The 20308-nt window shown below is 39.8% G+C and overlaps 1 protein-coding gene across 6 annotated transcripts in view; it reads left to right on the top strand.

The window, feature by feature from the left end:
* The window catches only part of CNTN3 (contactin 3), a 399245-nt gene that overhangs the window by 343473 nt on the left and 35464 nt on the right, over positions 1–20308 (top strand). For 4 of the 6 annotated variants that reach the window (XM_027522607.1, XM_027522610.1, XM_027522609.1 and 1 more), the window contains 6 exons: positions 7948–8065; positions 9101–9259; positions 9359–9508; positions 11369–11439; positions 12391–12625; positions 15837–15952. In XM_027522607.1, the coding sequence (XP_027378408.1) occupies positions 7948–8065; positions 9101–9259; positions 9359–9508; positions 11369–11439; positions 12391–12625; positions 15837–15952 (849 nt within the window). The remainder of the gene's footprint in view (positions 1–7947; positions 8066–9100; positions 9260–9358; positions 9509–11368; positions 11440–12390; positions 12626–15836; positions 15953–20308) is intronic. The other 2 variants (XM_027522611.1, XM_027522612.1) reach the window with 1 other exon arrangement.

Genomic DNA, 20308 nt, shown 5'->3' with positions numbered 1-20308 from the left:
TGGGTCATCCCAGTGCACCAGCCCCAAGCATCCAGTATCATGCATCAAACCTGGACTAGCGATTCGTTTCATATATGATATTATACATGTTTCAATGCCATTCTCCCAAATCTTCCCACCCTCTCCCTCTCCCACAGAGTCCAAAAGACTGTTCTATACATCAGTGTCTCTTTTGCAGTCTTGCATACAGGGTTATCATTACCATCTTTCTAAATTCCATATATATGTGTTAGTATACTGTATTGCTGTTTTTCTTTCTGGCTTACTTCACTCTGTACAATAGGCTACAGTTTCATCCACCTCATTAGAACTGATTCAAATGTATTCTTTTTAATGGCTGAGTAATACTCCATTGTGTATATGTACCACAGCTTTCTTATCCATTCGTCTGCTGATGGGCATCTAAGTTGCTTCCATGTCCTGGCTATTATAAACAGTGCTGCAATGAACATTGGGGTACGCATGTCTCTTTCAATTCTGGTTTCCTCAGGGTGTATGCCCAGCAGTGGGATTGCTGGATCATATGGCAGTTCTATTTCCAGTTTTTTAAGGAATCTCCACACTGTTCTCCATAGTGGCTGTACTAGTTTGCATTCCTACCAACAATGTAAGAGGGTTCCCTTTTCTCCACACCCTCTCCAGCATTTATTTCTTGTAGACTTTTGGATCTCAGCCATTCTGACTGGCGTGAAATGGTACTTCATAGTGGTTTTGATTTGCATTTCTCTGATAATGAGTGATGTTGAGCATCTTTTCATGTGTTTGTTAGCCATCTGTATGTCTTCTTTGAAGAAATGTCTGTTTAGTTCTTTGGCCCATTTTTTGATTGGGTCGTTTATTTTTCTGGAATTGAGCTGCAGGAGTTGCTTGTATATTTTTGAGATTAGTTCTTTGTCAGTTGCTTCATTTGCTATTATTTTCTCCCATTCTGAAGGCTGTCTTTTCACCTTGCTTATAGTTAAAGCTTCTGAAAACTTCTCTTCTATTTCATCTTATGGACTCTGAACTTTTCCTTAGCATTTACTTCACAGGTGATTTGGCTTATAAATCCATTTACTGTTTATACATGTAACATGTTCTGTAAATATGATCTTTACTTGGAGAAATCTATGTCATTAGATGAACAAATAATTAGATAAGTAAGTAATTCTTAATTACTTAGCAAACCTCTTTGAGTTTTTTCAAAAATAATAAAAAATGTACTGTCATTAAGACATAAGTATAAACCTGAAATCAGCTACAGCAAAATTAAATGGAGCCTTTGGTGGTGGGGGAGGCTTATTCATTTGGATTTGTGAATTGATTATCCCCCTGACATACCTTACCCCTCACACCCTCAAAGTAGACTTATTTTCTCACCTGTCTTGGAGTCTCTGCATATATGTCTCTTTTATAGACCATTTTTTCTAACCCTCTTTTGCTGGATGGCTTCTGTTCCTATTGCAGATATTAACTATCAATATATTGAGACTCCAGAAACTCATAGATTTGTCTGCATATTTGACCTTGCATTACACTGTATTTTACATTGATTTGTAGTAGTCCTTTGACTAATGGCCATCTTTCAGCTGAAAGCTCCATGAACATAAGGACTGTTGTTGTTTTTTTCTCCCTCACCATTGTATCCCCAGTGACTAAAGTATCAGTTCAGTTCAGTTCAGTTCAGTCACTCAGTCGTGTCCAACTCTTTGCGACCCCATGACTCACAGCAGCCAGGCCTCCCTGTCCATCACCAACTCCCGGAGTTCACCCAGACTCACTTCCATCAAGTCAGTGATGCCATCCAGCCATCTCATCCTCTGTCATCCCCTTCTCCTCCTGCCCCCAATCTCTCCCAGCATCAGAGTCTTTTCCAATGAGTCAACTCTTCACATGAGGTGGCCAGAGTACTGGAGTTTCAGCTTTAGCATCATTCCTTCCAAAGAAATCCCAGGGCTGATCTCCTTCAGAATGGACTGGTTGGATCTCCTTGCAGTCCAAGGGACTCTCAAGAGTCTTCTCCAACACCACAGTTCAAAAGCCTCAATTCTTCGGCGCTCAGCCTTCTTCACAGTCCAACTCTCACATCCATACATGACCACAGGAAAAACCATACCCTTGACTAGATGGACCTTTGTTGGCAAAGTAATGTCTCTGCTTTTTAATATGCTATCTACGTTGGTCATAACTTTCCTTCCAAGGAGTAAGCGTCTTTTAATTTCATGGCTGCAGTCACCATCTGCAGTGATTTTGGAGCCCAGAAAAATAAAGTCTGACACTGTTTCCACTGTTTCCCCATCTATTTCCCATGAAGTGATGGGACCGGATGCCATGATCTTCATTTTCTGAATGTTGAGCTTTAAGCCAACTTTTTCACTGTCCACTCTCACTTTCATCAAGAGGCTTTTGAGTTCCTCTTCACTTTCTGCCATAAGGGTGGTGTGATTTGCATATCTGAGGTTATTGATATTTCTCCCGGCAATCTTGATTCTAGCTTGTGCTTCTTCCAGCCCAGCATTTCTCATGATGTACTCTGCATATAAGTTAAATAAGCAGGGTGACAATATACAGCCTTGACGTACTCCTTTTCCTATTTGGAACCAGTCTGTTGTTCCATGTCCAGTTCTGACTGTTGCTTCCTGACCTGCATATAGATTTCTCAAGAGGCAGATCAGGTGGTCTGGTATTCCCATCTCTTTCAGAATTTTCCACAGTTTATTGTGATCCACACAGTCAAAGGCTTTGGCATAGTCAATAAAGCAGAAATAGATGTTTTTCTGGAACTCTCTTGCTTTTTCCATGATCCAGCGGATGTTGGCAATTTGATCTCTGGTTCCTCTGCCTTTTCAAAAACTAGCTTGAACATCAGGAAGTTCATGGTTCACATATTGCTGAAGCCTGGCTTGGAGAATTTTAAGCATTACTTTACTAGCGTGTGAGATGAGTGCAATTGTGCAGTAGTTTGAGCATTCTTTGGCATTGCCTTTCTTTGGGATTGGAATGAAAACTGATCTTTTCCAGTCCTGTGGCCACTGCTGAGTTTTCCAAATTTGCTGGTATATTCAGTGCAGCACTTCCACAGCATCATCTTTCAGGATTTGAAATAGCTCCACTGGAATTCCATCACCTCCACTAGCTTTGTTCATAGTGATGCTTTCTAAGTCCCACTTGACTTCACATTCCTGGATGTCTGGCTCTAGGTCAGTGATCACACCATCGTGATTATCTGGGTCGTGAAGATCTTTTTTGTACAGTTCTTCTGTGTATTCTTGCCATCTCTTTTTAATATCTTCTGCTTCTGTTAGGTCCATACCATTTCTGTCCTTTATCGAGCCCATCTTTGCATGAAATTTTCCCTTGGTATCTCTAATTTTCTTGAAGAGATCTCTAGTCTTTCCGATTCTGTTGTTTTCCTCTATTTCTTTGCATTGATCACTGAGGAAGGCTTTCTTATCTCTTCTTGCTATTCTTTGGAACTCTGCATTCAGATGCTTGTATCTTTCCTTTTCTCCTTTGCTTTTCGCTTCTCTTCTTTTCACAGCTATTTGTAAGGCCTCCCCAGACAGCCATTTTGCTTTTTTGTATTTCTTTTCTATGAGAATGGTCTTGATCCCTGTCTCCTGTACAATGTCACGAACCTCATTCCATAGTTCATCAGGCACTCTATCTATCAGATCTAGGCCCTTAAATCTATTTCTCACTTCCACTGTATAATCATAAGGGATTTGATTTAGGCCATACCTGAATGGTCTAGTGGTTTTCCCTACTTTCTTCAATTTAAGTCTGAATTTGGCAATAAGGAGTTCATGGTCTGAGCCACAGTCAGCTCCTGGTCTTGTTTGTGCTCAGTGTATAGAGCTTCTCCATCTTTGGCTGCAAAGAATATAATCAATCTGATTTCAGTGTTGACCATCTGGTGATGTCCATTGGTAGAGTCTTCTCTTGTGTTATTCGAAGAGGGTGTTTGTTATGATCAGTGCATTTTCTTGGCAAAACTCTATTAGTCTTTGCCCTGCTTCATTCCATATTCCAAGGCCAAATTTGCCTGTTACTCCAGGTGTTTCTTGACTTCCTACTTTTGCATTCCAGTCCCCTAGAATGAAAAGGACATCTTTTGGGGTGTTAGTTCTAAAAGGTCTTGTAGGTCTTCATAGAACCGTTCAACTTCAGCTTCCTCAGCGTTATTGGTTGGGGCATAGACTTGGATTACTGTGATGTTGAATGGTTTGATAGCCATTATTTGAATCAATGATTATATTTAAAAAGATAGTGCTTTCTAGAAAGAGCTAAAATTCATATGACTTAGTTGAATGTCTCCCTCATCTTAAAACCCTGTTTAACCTGTAGGAACAGGGCTCTTCTATTACTGAAAAGCTCCATTTTCAAGTAATGCTATGATCAGCAGCGTAGAAAAAGGACTTGCTTTCTGAAAGACTGAAATTATACTGCTGAAGTTTGAGGGAGATGTTTTAAGGGAAATAGGGATAGGGAAATGAAGATTTGCTTCTGTATTGTTCTAATTCTAGTCCATTGTTTTTGAGGTGAGGGGAAGGAAAATTTAGGAAAACTGTATAAAGAAAGACTAAAACACTAATTTAAGAGATAATAAAGTAGAAGCTATTTTTATTCAAAGAATTATTGTGCTTCTAAGAATTTATTCAAAGAATATTAATGTTTGTAATGTTTGTAAGTTGCTTTATGTGAATTATGTTTACACTCAAGGGATTACAAGCTGGTTTCTAAATATTTCTAAATAATAGATGTTATTTCACTGATGACTATATTGAAAAATAATCTATCAGGTGCCATTATACCACAAATAGACTAATTCTACTTGGATTTTTTTTTTACACTCTTCTCCTATTATCTTTATTGTAATCAGTAATTAATTGCATGTATTTTAACCATTAACAGTGAAAACTAATGGGGAAAAGATTGGTTTGGTCAAAGTGAAACTTCCTTTTGGAATTCCCTTGTCCTTTTTTATCTTTTTTTTTTTAATGTCTGGGAATAGTCATTTTCATAAGAAAGTATCAAATGGTTTAATTAATAGTATTTTATTATTATTAAGCATTTTATTCTTGTGAAAGAAATTGAAGTTTAGAATTACAGCCATGTTTTTTTGACCATTTCAACTATGGTCCTATTTAGAGTGGTGCTTTTAGAGCCGTAGTTACACATTAGAATAACTACATCTTGACAGCTATTATGTTCTCACCAAAAATACACAACCTATAAATGTATAGCCTGATGAATTTTCATAAAATGAACCCATTCAAGTAAACAACAGTGAAACCCAGAAGCAATGGAAGCCCTATTCCAGAAGTCTAGTGACTGCTTCATTGCAGTGCTAAATAGCCCACCAAAGATAGTCACAATCCAGATTTATAATATGATAGGTCAGTATCATTTTACTCTTTCTATCTGGTTTATATCTTTTATTTATGTTGAGTCTTGGCTGTGCATGATCTGTGTAGTTATAGTTCATTGATTTTCATGGTCTATTAGTATTTCATTAAATGAATATTTCACTGCTTATTAAGCTGCTTTATTGTGATGGACGTTAGATTGTTTTCATCCTTTAGCTATTATGGTTAGTACTACCACAGACGTTCTTATAAATGTCTTTGGGGAGCATATGTACACGTATCTGTAAAGTATGTAATAGGGGTGGAATTGCCGGATTGTAGATTATGCTTATATCCTGCCTTAGTAGCTATTTCTAAACAGAGTTCCAGAGTAATTGCACCAGTCTGCACTCCCATAAGTAATAATAAAAGTTCCAGTTGCTCCATATCCTCAGTGGGACTGGAAATTTCTTTCCTCTTTCATTCTGAGGTTGTGTATATATGGTATGTGCCATGTGATTTATTGAACCTTTATTAAATAAACTTCCATAAATTTGTAAACATAAATTCTTTCATACACACACACATAAAACCCTGACTTAGGTTTCTATCCTAGGGAGCAGAGGTTATGTATAAGGCACTTCTCTAACCTCAAGTGAGTCATATATGGCAAGCATTTAATGAAATTTTGTTAAGATCAATCTTGACTCTTTATATTGCTTCATTAAAAGACAACAGATAGGGTGAGAGAGAAAAAGTGCTAGAAGAGGAATAACATAAATTTAGTCTACTGAGAAAGACAAAAATTAAGGACAGGATCCTTCTTTGTTTTTGCTGCATTTTGTTTTTCATTAATGTATTCATCCACTCAATTTCATGTTGGTTCTGAAAGAAAAACTCAATTGTTCCTTGTGTGCATGTTCATTGTTTCTGTTTTCACTCTCAGTGTAAAAAATAATTAAAAGTTATATTTCTCTTCATCGTGAGTGAGCCTAGCTATATTTCTTCAGGAAGATGGTTTGGGTATTACATAAACTAGCTAAGTTATGTCTCTCTTCACCCATCAATACCGAAATGAACAGAAATGACAAACCCAACATCAGTCTTTTTTTTTTTTTTTTAACTTCTTCAAGAAACAAAACCAGCTTATATGCCTAGAAACTGTATTCATGAATCTATGGACATAAAGAAAATCCTGCTTTCAGCCCCTTTTTACCCAACTGCTTTCAAAATAAGCAAATAAACACAGGAAATAATAACAGCTTACCCTAATGCCTTAATGGAATTTAATCGTTAAAAAGTTCTTACTTCACTGAAAATAAGAGATTTCTATAGAAATGATAATCAACCTCCTGTGAGGATATGGAGCTCATAAAACCTGAGAGTTTCTAAAGGTCAGCAAGCATTGAAGGTTTTGTCCTAGGGATAAATTTCTAAATAACCCTGAGGAGAAAGAGAGAGAGGGAGAGAAAGGAAAGAGTTTAACTTGATCAAAGTAAAATGTGCAAACTTAACAGTTTCTGGATTATTATTTAATTACAGCCATCAATCACCTCACATCTGTCTATTCCCAGTACTCAAGAAAATCATGCTGAAGCCACTTTCCAAACCGTCAGAGAATGTATAGACCATTAAGAGTCCTGAGGATTTGAAGCAATATTTAAGAAATCAACCTAGAGAAGATCTTGGGAAATTACCTAAAAACAAGATAGTGGAATCCATCTTTCAACAAATACTAGGAAAACCCAAAAGTAAAACTATCCTTTTAATGTATAAGACAAACCACTCATTGCTTCCTTGTCTGTACAGTTTAGAGATTTTCCCAGTAAGTGATCCTTTTCAAAAGGCTTTGCTTTCCAAATCATTTTATTTCAATCCATACTTTTACTAATGCGTGAAACTGGCCTGCAGTTAGTCATTTTATGAACATGATTTTACATTCTTTTAAAATGAAGACTATTTGAAGTTGAGCTTTTAGAAATACATTTGCTTCATTAATTGGCACTGGGAAACGCCAGCCAGTGTCTTTATGGGCAGCTATTATTTTTTGGTTTAAAATGTTTAATTTCTTCTTACTGAGGGGTTCATACTGACTGTCCCTAAATTCTGTAGCAAAGGAATTAAACAGCATTAGGCTTTTTAAGCTTCAAAGAGCTCAGAAAAGTGTCTCAACCGTGGTAATCCCCTTGTCGTGCTGCATTTATCTCTCACCAGATACCTAAATGCTTCCCTCTTCTTCTCAGGCAGATAATTGCAGAGAGGCTGGAACAAGAGAAAAGAGTTGAGCTGGTGCTGAGCAGTGGATATAAAAAGAAGTGTCACCCTAGTGGAAGTAAATAGACTCTGAGACTGTAATCTCTGCCCTTATTTATCTGTGAAACCATAAACGCTCAGGGGAAAGCTTGTCATTTATTTAGCTACAGAAACCTATGTCTGCAGTCATGTGTGGTTTTTAACTTGTTTTTATTTCCATACTTTCCATTGGAGCAATTTTCTGTTTTGTAACCAGCTAGGTCTTCTTTCTAAATATGGGTTTTGTCCCAGTGGTGTTGAATATGGCCTTTAAGATTCTCTGTGTTTTCTGAATAATAATATGTTCATTACCTGTGTTTTCCAACAGAGTTCATCAGGTGATTTAATGATCAGAAACATTCAACTGAAGCACAGTGGAAAATATGTTTGTATGGTGCAGACGGGGGTGGACAGCGTTTCATCTGCTGCTGACCTCATAGTAAGAGGTAAGCGTTAATGGCTCAGTGTTTTGTTTTGTTTTGTTTTTAAACATGTTAACTGAGCCTTCCTTGCTGAAGAAAAAACCATGATGAGATAGCAATGCTATGCTAAGTCACTTCAGTCGTGTCCAACTCTATGCAACCCTATGGACAGCAGCCCACAAGGCTCCTCTGTCCACAGGATTCTCTAAACAGGAATACTGGAGTAGGTTGCCATTTCCTTCTCCAGAGATAGCAGTATGAGCATGCAAGTTATAATATTGATTTGATACCCACCCCACCCAAATAGACCAGAAGTTGTACCAATGAGGACAGATGCTAATTCAAAGAAATAAAAATCTCAATTCTGTCATTCCAATAGCTCTCACACTAGTAAGCATTCCACAGGTGCTGCCAAGCTGATGTGTTTTTGAATATGTCATTAATTCAGTGATAGTGTTTAATGTGAAAATGTGAAAGATAATAGTGATAGAGTGTGCGTGTGTGTGTATGTGTGTACTTCCAAAAAACCAGGATCATCCAGAATGCCTGAGAAAATTTGCCAATCTGAGCTACTGTCCAAAGTACTGATTTTCTACTGGGCTGAAAAATGACCCAGAGTGCGTTGTAAAATAAAACAGCTCTAGATAACAAACCGGAAACTACAGAGATGTCCCAAGAGGTTAAAAAAAAAAAAAAAAGGCTTCACACAAAAGTGAAGGTTATTGAATTTGGAAAGAGACAGGAATCCTGCCAAACAGAGGACTCAAAAAGCAGATGTACATTTGCAGTCATGGAGTGTTATGCCTTTGGAATTCATGGCTCAAAATCCAGATTAAATATCTAACAACAGGAATGCAAAAGAAAATGGCTGTTTTATAGCCAGGGAAATTTCCTTTTTCCATAAGTGCTTTTGAAATTGGGATCCATTGGAGTGTCATGAGGTGTCACGTGTCATGAGGCAGGTTCTTCACTTTGGTTTATGGAATTGCTAACTAGAGTCAGACGTGACTGAGTGACTGAACTGAACTGAACTGTTCTTTGCATTTTTGCTTTCCATAGGTTCACCTGGGCCACCAGAGAGCGTGAAGGTAGATGAAATTACAGACACAACTGCCCAGCTCTCTTGGAAAGAAGGTACAGACAACCACAGCCCAGTTATAGCCTATTCTGTCCAGGCGAGGACGCCCTTCTCCGTGGGTTGGCAAACGGCCACAACAGGTAAAGGGGGTGAGGCAGATGCCACTGGTACAAATGAATGGATTTCAGATCAACCCTAAGATGCGCAAACGTTCACCTCTCTGAAATATTCCTTTGTAGTGCCTGAGGTCATTGATGGGAAAACACACACAGCTACGGTAGTCGAGTTAAATCCATGGGTGGAGTACGAATTTCGGGTTGTAGCCAGTAACAAAATCGGAGGTGGAGAACCCAGTTTACCCTCAGAAAAAGTAAGAACTGAAGAGGCAGGTTAGTGTTTTGTTTTCTGAGTCTTGGCTTCATAGGTCTTCCTCGGGGTGTGTTTCCACTTCTCTTGCCCTTGATCCCCAGGCCAGCAGGGGTTCAGCCTCAATAATGCCTCGTTGCAATTATCTGACCTGTCTCACGGCAGACTGGCCATATGGCGTTTGTCAAAAGACACACGTGTAAGTGAATCTGATGTAGTGTGACATTTGCAAGAGTTCAGTCCAGTGCCAGCCTTCATTAGTGCATGTAGAGTGACTATGTTTTTGTCACTTAAGGTTATAATTACTATCTGACATCGTCACCTTGTTAACAGGGGAAGTGCTGTTTTCATTTATAACAAGCATTGACAAATTGGTAGGATAATGACTTTTGGGAGATCAGCTGCTAGGAAATCTCATTCTGCCCTCCAAGCTCAGTGAATGAGCTTAAGTGATTGATGAATAGGTATATTTTGGCTCCTTGAGTACTAAATTAAGGGAGAATTATTTTTAAAATTTTCATGAGGGGTAACTATTAATATTAACCATAAGACCCCTTTGTAATGCTAAAAACAGCCTAACATTGAAACCGCAGAACAGAAAATGTGTATGGTATCACATTATTGAGGCATCAGACAGGATTTAAGACTTTCCTTTTCAGAATCTGTAGTGTTAAGACTAAAATTATAAATACAGCCGATGTATCACTTTGGAACAAAGCCAAGATAGAAGTCATGGAATATATTTCAGTAATTTTAATGATGCTTTTTCACTTAGGACAATGCATAGAATGTTCGTGCCAGGGATTATGAGAAATTGGGGAGCCACATCCATCTTGAGACTCAGTTCACTTATTCACAGAAATATGTTTAGAAAGTATCTGCTGTGTGCTGAGCACTTTCTAGGTACAGTGGGTACAGCTGTGAACACAACAAGGACCTACCTTTAGGTATCTTATGCTCTAGGTGTGTCGTGAGATTTATAAAACAAATTTCTGTTAGTGAGAAATCTAATGCCTGTGTGAGATTCATAAAAGAACAGGACTTGAAGATTTCAGTGTGAGTCATTTTTATATAAAACCAGTGTTGTGGGAACTCTACTTAGAGTAGTCACAAATTAAATGTTCATGCTTACATGGATAGGCCTAGAGATTATCATACCAAGTAAAATTAAATCATATGATATTACTTATATGTGGACTCTGAAAACATGGTACAAATGAACTGATTTATAAAACAGAAATAGATTCACAGACGTAGAAAAGAAATGTTCCCAAAGGGAGAATGAAAGGGGCAGGATACATTAGAAATTTGGGATTAACAGATACACTACTATATATAAAATAGATAAGCAACCAGGGAACTGTATTCAATATCTTGCAATAACTGTAAGGGAAAAGAATCTGAAAAATATATATATGTGTGTGTTCATATGTATGTATATATGTCTATAACTGAATCACTTTGCTGTACACCTAAAACATTGTTAATCAACTATATTTCAATTTTAAAAAAAGTAACTTTGACACTTGGGGAAAAAAATTTCCATGCTGGATTGATTTATCATAATCCCTCGTGAAACGCTTTTTCTCATTTTATTAACCTTCATACTGAGTAATTTTTTCTTACTGTTTGAAATATTTGAATCTTTAATAATTTTATGCAAATGTAAATCATGTGACTATCTCCCCAAAAGATAAATATATTTAGATATACACACATACGTATTGCATGTATATATGCACACGCACACATGCACACACACACACGTAATGTGCCAGTCGTAGAATTATTCAGATATTAAAAGTAAACAATGTTGAGTCTTCCTTCAGATAAATATTACCAAATGTGAATAGGGTTTCATTTCTTCTCTCTAACCTGTGTAGTGCCAGAAGTGCCTCCTTCAGAAGTCAGTGGAGGAGGTGGGAGCCGGTCTGAACTGGTGATCACCTGGGATGTAAGTGTCTGGGCCGCGTCTGCCCCCTTAGGGTGATGGTCTTCCCATAGCCATGGCTTCCTGGGTGATGCTGATGGTGCTGATGGTGGTAGAGCTATTAATACTGGCTCATATTTTTTAATGTTCACTTTGTGTTATTCTCTGTTCCTAGCATTTTGCTTTTTTTTTTTTTCACTTTATCCTCACAACATTTTTTAGGTTAAAAACACTAAGGCATAGAGATACGAAATACTTTGCCCAAGGTCATCTGGCTGGGGATGAGTCAAGTCTTGACTGTTGGCTCTGGAGCTGTTCCCCCACTGAGGATGCACACGCCACGGCTCCAGGCAGTGCTGCCTTCTGGCCATTCTCTCAGCCCTTGCTTTATGTCATAATTGGGAAAAATGTTAACTAACAAAGCCAGAAGGCGCTAAAGTTATCTTTATTTTTTGAAGATGTTGATGGAGAAATAAGAAGTCAAGAGATCATGGAGTATCAATAGAAATTTTTGACATGATGCAAATACAGCTTTGAGTTTAAAACCTTGTTTTTACTTCCTTTTTTAAAGTTTTACTCTTGCAGTGAATTATCATGTCAATATATAATTTTTTCTGTAAGATCAACATTAGAGAGGAGATGATTTTTATTTAATTTAGAGATGCAGTATTTCAACTGAAAGTATATCTTTATTACTCAGAACTCAAATTGGGGCTACAGGATGCTCAAAAATCTAAATTATTTTGGAAAATTCTAGTTAGTTATCTAGATGGCTATGAAAGAGTGGCGTGTGTCTGTTTTAAAGCAGCTCACTCGCTCCCTGTCCCTTTTCTCCTTTCCTAATCCAGCCACTTCGTACAATGAAGATTATTATTTGATGACTTTTAGTTTTAGAAAAGACTTCGCATTATAGCTGAAATTATTTTTGCCTTGCCCTCATGTGAAAGTGTGATTTAATATGTCTTCCCTTTATAGCCAGTCCCTGAAGAACTACAGAATGGTGAAGGTTTTGGGTATGTTGTTGCTTTCCGCCCTCTTGGAGTAACCAACTGGATCCAGACAGTGGTCACGTCTCCTGATACCCCAAGATACGTCTTTAGGAATGAAAGCATCCTGCCATTTTCACTGTATGAAGTTAAAGTGGGTGTTTATAATAACAAAGGTGAAGGGCCGTTTAGCCCAGTGACAACGGTTTTCTCTGCAGAAGAAGGTATGGAAAGGCTATTAATGATTTTTCAACTTCACAGTGGTGTGAAGTGGGCCACATATTCAGTGGAAATTTTACTTTGGTTCAGTCTTTTCCTGGGCTGGTCATGTGGAATCAAATAATGTATCAGGGTGTTGGGCAGCAGTAGACACAGCTCCTAGTTTTGGCTACTTTCAGTACAGTAGCCAATAAATTACATGAGACGTTCAACACTTTATTGTAAAATAGGCCTTGTATTAAATGATTTTGCCCAACTGGAGGCTAATGTAAGTGTCCAGGGCCTGTTTAAGATAGACTAAGCTAAGCTAGAGCTTCCCTGGTAGCTCAGCTGGTAAAGAATCTGCCTGCCTGCAATGCAGAAGACCCTGGTTTGATTCTTGGGTTGGGAAGATCCCCTGGAGAAGGGTCAGGCTACCCACTCCAATATTCTTGGGCTTCATTGGTGGTTCAGACAGTAAAGAATGTGCCTGCAATGTGGGAGACCTGGGTTGGGAAGATCCCCTGGAGGAGGGCATAGTAGCCTAGTCTAGTATTCTAGACTGGAGAATCCCCATGGCCAGAGGAGCCTGGGCAGGCTACAATCCATGGGATCACAAAGGGTAGGACATGACTAAGCAACTAAGCACATAGCACAGGCTAAGCTATGCTCTTCATATATTGGGTGTATTACATGCATTTTCAACTTATATTTTTGACTGACAATGTGTTTGTTGATATATAAGTGAAGTCACTCAGTCATGTCTGACTCTTTGTGACCCCATGGACTGTAGCCTACCAGGGTCCTCCATCCATGGAATTTTCCAGGCAAGAGTACTGGAGTGGGTTGCCATTTCCTTCTCCAGGGGATCTTTCTGACCCAGGGATCAAACACAGGTCTCCCACATTGCAGGCAGATGCTTTACCATCTGAGCCACCAGGGAAGCCTCATCATAAATATAGGAAGCTCTTTTTATCAGTTCCAAACTTAATAATCCAATTATGATCCAAAACCCCAATTTGGAAGTTCTTTGTGAGTTCAGATATATTTCTTCAAAAGAAGAATGTTTGAAGTCACAGTTAGAGTCCTCATCCAGGTAATAAAGATCAACCATGCTTACCTGAAGTGTGAAATTCAGTGAATAGTCAGAGGGGTTCACAATTAGTTAAACATCTCTTTAGGGGGAAATACATTGAATCCTAGTCTCTGAAGCAGGGAGTGGCTCTGCCTTCCAGAGCTTTCTTCTTTTGGGGGTAAGATTAAGATACTCTCTTTGAAGTGCCCTAGTCTCAAGTTATAAAGTGGTTCCTAATTGCTGAAAGAGAGGTTTTAGCAGATTGGAGAGGGAAGACCACAAGTATGACTTTGGTGAAGCACAGAATGTGCAGGTTCGAGGATGGGGTTCACCAGTTCCAGTTAGTATAGACTCACACACACTCCACTCTGGACTCATTCCCTTTGTCTGCCTTTCTGTCCCAGTTATTGCATCTCTTTACAAAATAATAGTAGTGTTAGGAGAAGTCTATAAAGCCATTTTGTAGGTTAAAAGCAGCTGAATATTTTGCTAGCTCATGTGGTTCTACCTAATTAGAATGGCAGGAGTAACAAGTATCGAATGCTTACTATGAGCCAGACATTACCTAATTTGAATTTTCCAAAGAGGAGTGATGTGTTGGTACTATTGTCATTTCCCATTTACATAGGAGAAAATGGAAGCTTGATGAAAAATTAATGAATTTGCCAAAATCCATACAGACCTATCGAGCTAGTATTTTAACTTAGGCTTTTGCTCTTGAGTAGTCTGAGCTCATGAAATAAGATTTAACAGCATCTCCTCTATCTACCAAGCCTTACAGTAAATTGCAGAAGTGGGTCCACAGTTGTCATTCATAAAAACAAGTAAGGAAAGCTCACTTTTTCATCATACCATCACCCCCTAGTTTTGTTCTTTTTCTGCCGAGTTCTGAGAGAAAAAGGAAAAGGCATTATCAGAATTTTTGCAGCAGAAAGAGCTTTTAAATTCATAGCCAGAACTCTTCTCCAAGAGTTACTGAGAAGGATTATCATTACAAAGGCAGGTCAGGGGTCTGGGGAGTGATGGGGAGTGACCAGGGAGTTTTGGGGTGCTGTCCACCCTGTGCATCCTGGACAGGAGTGGGGCTGGTAGCTAGGAGGGAGGCAACAGCCGGAGCCTCTTGCCTCCTGCACGTTCCTTCTCCTGTTACCTTCCCTGCAACCACTGATGAGTCAGTTAAAGGTCTTTCTGTCTGTTCCAGATGTCAGAATCTGACTTGACTGGTCTTTGAAAAAAGCGAGAGTTATTGGAAATATCCTCAGACATTTCACTGAATCAAAGGGGGGGGGGGGGGTTTGAATAGCAGACCTCATGAAGAGTCTTAATCAAGGAAGCTCTTAGCCCTCAGAAACCTAGGGCTTCTCTAGGGCGCCAGGGCTGATTGACTGGCCTCAAGTCCCCCTTGTTTCTCCAAACCCACGTTCTCAAGAGAAAGTTATCTAATAGGCCCATCCTTGGACCAGGCTGTCAGTATCCATCAGCCATGGCCAGGGAGCAGGATCCTTTAACATAGAAATGAATGTTGGGGGAGGAGACAGGTCTACTCAGAGCTGTGTCCTGAGATGGGAGAATCACTGCGGAGGGCCTGTGAAACCCCAGGAGTTCTCCATTAGCAAGGGGATCTCTGTACTGTGTAATAGCTCTGTGCAGGTTTATCTCCTCTTCAGCAGAGTAGAGGATCTCATTGAACTTTGCCCCTCTTGTGAGCCTGGTTGGACAAGACACTCACTAAATGCTTATTGAGTAAATGAATTCTGTAGACCTTGACTTTTGATTGGCAAGGCCAAAAATAAAAATAGGTAGCATTTATGGACATAGGATTTCCCACCAGGGCTGAAGGATGAAAAAGAGAGAAATAATGATATAGTGGAAAGAACAAAGGGGGAAAAAAGGGAGAAAAGTAGAATACCCAGAAAGGAGTGCCAGAGAGGAGGGTAGCATTGTTCTGGTTGTTCAGCAAGAAGAAGCCTGTGGTTCTGATGCCATCTTTTCCTAGGAAATGGGACATGACCAAGACATGATTCATATTTTCAAATATTTTTAAAGAGTATTTTATAGTATTTTCAAATATGTTGAAATGTTTTTTTTTAATAAAGACTTCAGTAGATTTTTAAATTAACTATCAAAATTATAACTGGATTTCACATTCTGTTCCCAAACAGAGCCTACAACAGCTCCATCTCAAGTTTCTGCAAATAGCCTATCTTCCTCAGAAATTGAAGTTTCATGGAATGCCATTCCTTGGAAATTGAGCAATGGACACTTACTCGGTTATGAGGTAATATCTTTTAAAATTAACTAGCTCATGTATGAATGTTGGCAGGCTACTTTGCTTTCGTTTACAAGTCTTTATAGTAATGAAATCTTAGCTAAAGTCTGACTTTGGATATTGTTCCCTGTGACTATCAACAAATATTGGTTTTAACTCAACCAATTGAATGAAAATAACTTTAGCATGGTAGAAAAGAAAATAATAATAAAATGAAAGGAAATAATGTATCCCATGGGCCTAATCTTTTAGCTGGATTGACAAAAAATAAGATTGAACTCTAGTGTTTAAGTTCATAGGATGACTTTGACGACAGTTAACTCAATCTCCAGTGCTTTGGCTTATTTTCTTGGTGGACTTGTTGCTTCTGGGCTCTGAAGAAGCCATCTGTGTAGAATATAATTCTTGCCTTCAAATAATTGTCTTTGGTGAAAGAAGATGAATGGTGTGAAATAGGATAACACACAACCAAATGTCATGAATATCAGACTAGGTCACACAGAGTGGCTGAGGGCTGAGAGACCTTGAAAGGCTTCATAAGGGCATTCAGGCTTAACAGAAAAAGTAAGGAAACACAGAGAAAGTGGAAACATTCCAGACTGAGCATGGCACTTTGGAGGAATGGAAGGAGTAGCGGTCTGCCTGTGGAAGCTGGTTTCAGGTGAAGAAAAGAAAAATATAGTGGGGCCAGGTCACAGATGGCCATAACTGTTAAGAAGAACCATTCTGACTGGGCCCCATGTTTAGGAGGGAGCCGTTAGAGAGAACTGAAAACAAACGGGCAGAGAATGGACAAGATAAAAAGTTCAGTCTTCAGATTTCTCTACTACTTGGTAGTAGCCGTTGTGATTTACCTCCACCCCCAGCCATCTGCTTAGGAAGCTTCCCTCATGCTTCTAATTCCTGATTCCGTGGCAGGTTTACATGCAGCACATGTTTGCAGTACAGGACCATGTACCCTGCCACCTGCCAACATACCCTCAAATGATTACACCAGGGTGGCCAAAAGGTGGATCAAAGGCAACTGCACATGGACAGGTCAGCTGAACTAAGTCAGATTCTTGTATGATGTCTTGAAGCAAGCAACACAGAGGTTGTGTTTAGTAAGAGTGATGCCATGATATGTCAAATTTAGCACCCACATCAGACTTGCCAAGTGAAAGTGAGAAAGAGTTATTCTCTCAGTTGTGTCCAACTCTCTTTGAGATGCTGTGGACCATAGGGTCCCAAGCCCCTCTGTCCGTGGGATTCTCCAAGCAAGAATATTGGAGTGGGTTGCCATTTCCTTCTCCAGGGGATTTTTCTGACTCAGGGATTGAACCCAGGTCTCCTGCCTTGTAAATGGATTCTTTACCATCTCAGCCCCCTGGAAGCCCAGTGAAGGCCATTGGGAAATATAACAAAGAAGCTCTACCAGGACAAGATGGAGCAGACATACTCTGCTGCTGCTGCTAAGTCACTTCAGTCGTGTCCGACTCTGTGCAGCCCCATAGACGGCAGCCCACCAGGCTCCCCCATCCCTGGGATTCTCCAGGCAAGAACACGGATGCAACCCTAAAAAAATGCAGGAGACAAGGACCCACGGAGCCTTAAAGAACAGAACAGAATAGCTCTTTGACAGCACCCAGTACTCAAGTTGGCTGTGTTCTTTCTCATAATGTCGCCTTGTCCTTCTTTTCAGTCAACTTTCTTTACAAGTGAACTTCCAAGAGTTCCAGGTCCTTGTAACCAAACAAGCAGTGACTTGAGTAAGCACTAATGACAAAGCCAAGAAAGGATAAGCTAGAGCAGAGGTGTTCAGAGGAGGCCCCATAGGCCATCTTGCCCGCAATTACCTGAATTTTTGCTGAAGATGAGCCCCCAGAATCATCCCTGGACCCACTGAACCCACTCATCTAGAGACAGATGTCATGAATGCGAATTTTTAGTGAGTACCCATAGGGAAATATCTTCCTGCACATGTGTGTATAGGAGGCCCTGGTCTTGGCACAGTGACCCTTGATCAGAGACAGAGCTGTTCAGCTTAAGGAAGGTAAAATGATATTGAAGAAGCAAAACACCACATACATATAGAAGAGCAACTTGGTTAGCATATTAAAGGGAGCCAGGAACATTTGGATGAAAAATTCCTGTAATTCCCTAGCAGTGAATGGAAGCAGTGAAAGATAGTGGGCAACCAATAGTAGGTCCCCCATAATTAGAGAAGTGGCATTGACAGGGAAGGTAGGTGGGATAGACGGAACACAGATGTACTAGTATAGTTCTGAGGTCAAATCTGTGCCAGATTCCAACCCTGCCTTTCCCTTTGCTGCAAAAGTGATGTAAATTCTATGAGCCTTACTTTTATCACCTGCAGAGTGGGAACAATGGACCTAACCTAACTAGGATTTTGAGAACATAAACTGTGATTAGATACTTGTGCATCTCACAGTTTCTGGCTCATATTAGTAACCAATGAAGAAGCATGAGCCATATTCCCAAAGAATTTTGAGATATAAATTTATAGATTTCTTCCCAGTAAATATTCTCAAACAATTCTTCAACTCTAAGCGCTTTTGCCTCAGGAGAGTTTGTGACAGCTATTAAGATGGGATGACCTGTGAGATTCCTTCCTTCCTGGCTTTGTTTCCAAAGCTCAGGCCTTTAAGCCGATTATTTCATGTATCCTAGAGAGTGGGGAGAGAGAAAATGCCACAGTGGAAAAAAATGCAAGAGAAATTTCAGGTGATTTTGGAAGAAACAAAGATCTTAGGCTTACGAAGTCCTGTGGGTCCTATCACTTTCTCCCTGGCAGTGCCCAGGGTGATGGTGAGGCCACAGAAGGGAACAGATGCGCTTCCTATACTCAACAAGGACTTCTTATTTCCCCAGCATGGCAGAATTGCTGGGCCTACAGGGATCAAACAGTTTAAGAGTAAGTTATCTTGGCAAGGCTTTGGGAAGGGAACCCCAGGAGTGATTGAAGTCAAGCAGGATATGAAATTCAATGTTAAATCAGATTTACTTAGAGAAAATAAATGAGCTCATCGTACATCCCTCCAACAGGAGACTGAGGTACACCTCCCCCGTTCAATAACTTTGTCCTTTACAAACTCTGTGTGTGTTTCAGTGTGTGTTAGTCATTCAGTCATGCCCGACTCTTTGCAACCCCATGGACTGCAGCCCACCAGTCTCCTCTGTCCATGGGATTTTCTAGGCAAGGATAATGGATTGGCTTGCCATTTCCTTCTCCAGGGTACACTCTATGACAGGGGCATAATTCTCAACCTGGTTGTAGCTTGTGAAATACTTAAGAGAAATAAATAAGAGACTATATATAAATGAGCTTTGTAGGCTTCCAAGGGCCACAGGAGTGTTATCAGTCACTGGTGATTGTCTGACAGCTTGAAGGCAGGTAGATGTTGATGTTAGAATATGTCAGTTTAAGCAGATCAGGAGTCATCCAGATAAGCAACTCTGTAAGAAAAGAGAATTATACTGCTGTGGCTCAGGTTGATTGAACAAGAGAGAAAACCAAAGCATCCATGTAGTTCCAGGATAGTTATCTTGTTAAGTTCCCACCATTTTTGAATTAGACAAACCTGCATTCAGATCCACTAGAGCAGAATACAGTCTCCATCAGGAACAAGAAACCCTGCCTGTTTGCTCACTTATGTATCCCAGGTGCCAGCAGTTGTATCCAGCACAGAGGAAATTTGCAGAAAGCTCATGGTGACTGAAGAAATACAATTTCAGCTCCATTATCTTATTGCTGTTTGGCCTTGAGCACGTGATGAATGTTCTCCAAGGCCCTGTTAAAATAAAGATAATAGTAAGTAACTCACAGCATCATTGGAGAAGTTTTAAATGAGATAAAGCAGCCTTTGCGAAAATGGGCCAAAGACACTTTGGGAGCTTCTGCTTTTCTGTTTTTGCATATTGGGCTTTGGGATAAGATTTCACTGGAAGGAGAATTCTGAAAACCAGTGAAGGAGTACAGAAACACATAGCACAGTCTTGAGCATGGGACTCAGCACTATGGTTTGTGTTGCTACTGGTGTTGCCATTGGCCAGGAGAGCAAAAAAGATGAGGAACTGATGAGGAAATGGAAATTGCCTTGAATTAATTATAGCATCTTCCCTATGAGAGTAGCGAACTTAACATCCACATAAAGCCTGAGTACAGTATTGAAAGGAAACAGCTAGTGAAAATTTCCCCCCAAGGGCTTGCGTGTGCTGGGTATGCTCGGTGGTGTCTGACTCTTTGCGACCCAGTGGACTATGGCTGCCAGGCTTCTCTGTCCATGGGATTTCCCAGGCAAGAATAGTGGACTGTGTTGTCATTTCCTCCTCCAGGGGATCATCCCGACCCAGGGATTGAACCCT

This window comes from Bos indicus x Bos taurus, chromosome 22, assembly GCF_003369695.1.
Source record: "Bos indicus x Bos taurus breed Angus x Brahman F1 hybrid chromosome 22, Bos_hybrid_MaternalHap_v2.0, whole genome shotgun sequence".
Lineage (NCBI taxonomy): Eukaryota > Metazoa > Chordata > Mammalia > Artiodactyla > Bovidae > Bos > Bos indicus x Bos taurus.
Note: the sequence above shows the minus strand (reverse complement) of the source record. Positions and strands in the feature narration are given on the sequence as shown.